A 4,233-nucleotide genomic window follows, 5' to 3' on the forward strand; every position below is an offset into this window, starting at 1 on the left:
ATTTCAACCAATTCGTTTTCTGGTAGTGGCCTAGAAAGATTTTGCGCAATTTTTAGTACCGCATTGCGGTAAACGTCAAATAGTTCAGACGGTCCCTGTTTACGTGCCCGCATGGATTCTTTTATATCCGTGTCGGTTTGATGCTCACAGAAATTCGGCCGTAGTGCTTGACATAAAGATGGCCATGTTATGCGATCGACTGTACGTCTATATCGCCAGTACCAATCCTTGGCCTCCAGAGAGAATAAGCTTTGAGCGTGTTCACACAAAATGTTGAAATTGCCGTTTAAGGTATCAATAACTTGCGACTCTATTCGATATATAAAATTGTCAACCGACGAGGGGTGGCATCAAATTTGCTATCCCAACTTGCAATCAAGTGCGCGAATTTATTCGAGTGGGAAGTCGGAATAATATCACTAAATCTGATATTATCGAGCTGTCTCTGAAATTGTGCGTTGGGATTTAAACTTTCTGAACCTATTGGCGCGTTACTAATTGGTTGTGTTCGATTATTATGATTATGGCAAGTATCATTTCGATTGACACTTTCTTGTGCCTGAGCCGGGTTTATGTTAAGTCTACTTAGTGCATTTAACATAGAATTTTCCAGCCTTTGATCAACTATTTGGATAGAACGATTTTCCAAGCTTTCAAACATGGTAGCTTGTCTAGCTGATATGATTGCTGAAACAATATTACGTATACGCCCCTCCTCATTATGGTTCTGAGGTGTGGACTGAGCATTGCTTAGGTTCGCCATATTATTTGGAACTTCTTGCATTGGTGGATTGTTAATATTACTACGCGCAGCCTGCGAAGTAGAAGATTCACTTTCGTCAGTCGCTAAGGCTGTTTGAGATCTAGTTTTAACCCCGCTAGTCTTATGAGTCAACTCTTTACTACTACATGTCGCTCTGCATTGAGGGCATGAGGTATTCCTCTTTAGCCAATTTAACAGACAGTTGCGATGAAACAGGTGCGCACATGCTGTCCGCAAAACGTCATCCTTATCAGATATATTCTCCTGACATATCAAACATAATAGGGATAAACTATCTATGCTTTGACGAACAGACATTTTCGTAGCTTAGGAAACCAAATTACCTTCAAGGGTACTAATAATGTGTTAAGTTCTTATATAACAATCGAGTTTTTAACAGTATATAGGTATGTTCATATATTAAAACAAATCTAGCTATTGTCTTAGCAGTGTTGTTTGCTACTTCTAGAATCCGGGCTTCCTCTCAAAAGAAAAGCCTAAATTATATATATATATATATATATTTATTTTTTTTTTTGGTCTTACTTTCTTAGGATGGATGTGTAAAAATACTATTAATGGAGTTTCCTCTAATGGAAACAAAAAAAAATGTTAAAAGCGGCTAGTATGCAAACTAATTTCAGAATATGGTGGGATTTTAATAAAAAAAACCGCTAAATTCCAATACATGTTACTTTGCAACTATTCAACTGAAACTTAATCAACTAAGGACGATACGCTAATTGTTGGTAAGAAAGACTAGCATATAGCCAAGTACGATCAAAATTCCATACACTTAGTTATCCGAATCTTAACTGATTACGACAATAAAAATTTGATAAAAAAAATAAATAAGAAGTATATAAGTACGTTCTTGGGAACAAAACCTACTAGGTAGAAGTGATTCACTAAAATTGAATAGAAATTTTCAAGGTTTTCTAAGGGAAATATTTTTAATGTCTTGTTTCTGGTATGATTATCATGAAACAACTAACAAGATCACCCAGCACGGCAACCGTGTATTTGTAATTACGTTTGAGAAAAAAATAATGTTTGATGACGTCATTTTTTAATCGGTTCTTTCATTCACACACAGGTTTCATTCCGTTTCATTCACATGGCGGCGAAAAAATGACGTCACTGCAAAAAAATAACTTTTTTCTCGCACGCCGTGCTGGGTGATCTTTATTCGTTCGTTCATGATTATAAGACTTACAGCCTTCACAATCGAAATTCCGATAACAACAATCAGCTGAGCCTCGGGCCTATGTATGTATATAAGATAATTCCTACAACAACATACCTACGACGCCCTACGTTGGGCGCCATTTTCTGTTATGAAATTGCTGGGCCAGCATGGGAGGCATCTACAATAAACACTTTCTGCTCAGATGATATACACCCATGCGAATGTCTAGAGGCTACGCATTCGTGTGCATCTGGTTCGGTTTCTATGCCCGTAGCTTCAGTCACCGTAGGTTCGCTTATAACCCCTAGACAATACACGCTATTTAGACCGCAACCCAACAACTCAAACAAAAATAAAACATAAGTTATTATGCACACTTTAACAAGTGAAAAAAAACGTATATAAGAAAAAGGAGTGAAATTTAATTTGGATACCGCTCGATGAAAACCCCATACACAGACGCATGAAAAGATATTTCGGTCTGTCCTTGCCCGCCCATCCTAGGTTCTTTTGGTGAAATTTGAACCCCCTTTTACTTCTACCCAACCATCCTAGAGTTCAGACCATTAAACGTTAAATTACAAGCTCATCATTTCCAAATTTTATTCATATAATAAATTCAAATAAAATATAGTCAAACTTAAAGTTAGCCAGTCAATCAGCACAAACAATATTACTCCAATTGCTGGGTATTTTACTCAAGAAAAAAAAATGTTACGCTACTCTAGTACTTTACTTTGTATGTACTTATTTATATACTTATGTATGTACAAAAAAATGAAGAGAAATCGAATTTGACAGCAACTACGTTTTCATATGAATATATAAGTAAGTATAAACATTAATGAAAACGCAGTGAGAAAAGAAACAAGCAATAGATGAAAATTTAAAATTGTAAGACTTACATATGTTCAATTTGTGGTGACAGCATTCCTATAAAGCGCTCCAAGGATGTTGATGTTGCCGATGACTCCAACAAGCAGGTGTGCTGGAACTTTCATAAAAATAGTTACATTTAAAACTTGCCCATCTCTTCGTTCTCACTGGTATTTCTTTTTTTTTTCTTTTTACTGCCGCATATTCTTTTATTTGCTTTTCTTTACAAAAAAATTTTATTTTTATTTTTTTTCCCAATTACTATTTCCTTTTTTCACGCTTTCCGCATATAATATTTTACCCTATACACGTGCAGTGCTATTCATACACCTGCATAAAACAAAAACTTTTTTTTCCTTAGAATCAATATGCATTCTACTTTTCAGATTTTATTATTATTTATTTTATTTTTTTCCCGATCGTCGTCAAACTAAAAGGAGCTTAGCGGAGAAAATTCTCCAGCAATTCCTCTGTCCGCCGCTTCTTTTTGGAGAATTATTTTGCTATTAATATTAAGGCAGTCATACATATGTAGGTATGTGCATATGAAGTGAGATTCACTCAAACCGACATGAAGCGCATAAGGCTATATACAAATAGACGTAAGTACATCGTCACTCGAAATAGAAATCAATAGCGCATTTAATGGCATGTATGGTTAACAGCGATGATTTTTAGCTTGACTAGGCCGGGATTTCATTATCTAGCTAGGCATTAAATGCAAATTCTAGAATTAACGCGTACACACATATGTATATGTATGTACATGCATACATATGTATGTCACCTTATAAAATTTCCTTCTCTTAGTTTTTGACTTCGGTATTTACTAAAATTTAAACTGTTTTTCGGATATTTTTTTTTCAGAGGTTGAGTCCCCCTTTTCTTTTTGCGATTTTATTACAGCTCTTTCGGTTTCGAGTTACTGTGGAGTATACCACCCAATTTGCCTAGGCTTCGAGACCACGTGCGTTCAGCACCTAAGATGTTCAGTAGTGTCTTCCGTTGTCTTGCCACATCATATACATACATACACAAAATCCGGAGCTCTACGTATTGGATTACTTTGATTTGATAGAACCAAGGCACTTTAATAAAAACATAATAAAATAGTAACTCGATAACCTAGCACATCTAGCTCTCTTTATACTTACATTACTTTAAGAGGTTTCCTTAAAATAATTCTATATACTTATTTCGGAAGGTGTGTCTTTATAGCTCGAAATCAAAGTGAGAAAAGAAAGATTTTGATGTCGGCAGCAGATAACTTTTGACAAGCCTTCCAATCAGTCTTCTGTTAATAGTTAACAGAAGACTGTTAAAATGACAGCCACGAACAGTGCAAAAAAATGGGATCTACTACCCTTTCCATTTCTATTACAACTTATAAGTAAACATACATACT

At 35.5% G+C, this 4,233-nt stretch overlaps 1 protein-coding gene across 1 annotated transcript; it reads right to left on the bottom strand.

Annotated features, from left to right (window-relative positions):
• Window positions 1-310: 310 nt before the first annotated feature.
• Window positions 311-1,081, bottom strand: LOC118755805 (autophagy-related protein 36-like). Its single transcript, XM_036490620.1, has one exon. It carries the CDS (start codon window positions 1,079-1,081, stop codon window positions 311-313), a length of 771 nt encoding a protein of 256 aa, XP_036346513.1.
• Window positions 1,082-4,233: the final 3,152 nt, after the last annotated feature.

The sequence above is a fragment of the Rhagoletis pomonella genome, unplaced genomic scaffold (genome assembly GCF_013731165.1).
Source record: "Rhagoletis pomonella isolate Grant_MI unplaced genomic scaffold, Rhpom_1.0 Rhpom_scaffold_07452, whole genome shotgun sequence".
Taxonomy (NCBI): Eukaryota; Metazoa; Arthropoda; class Insecta; order Diptera; family Tephritidae; genus Rhagoletis; species Rhagoletis pomonella.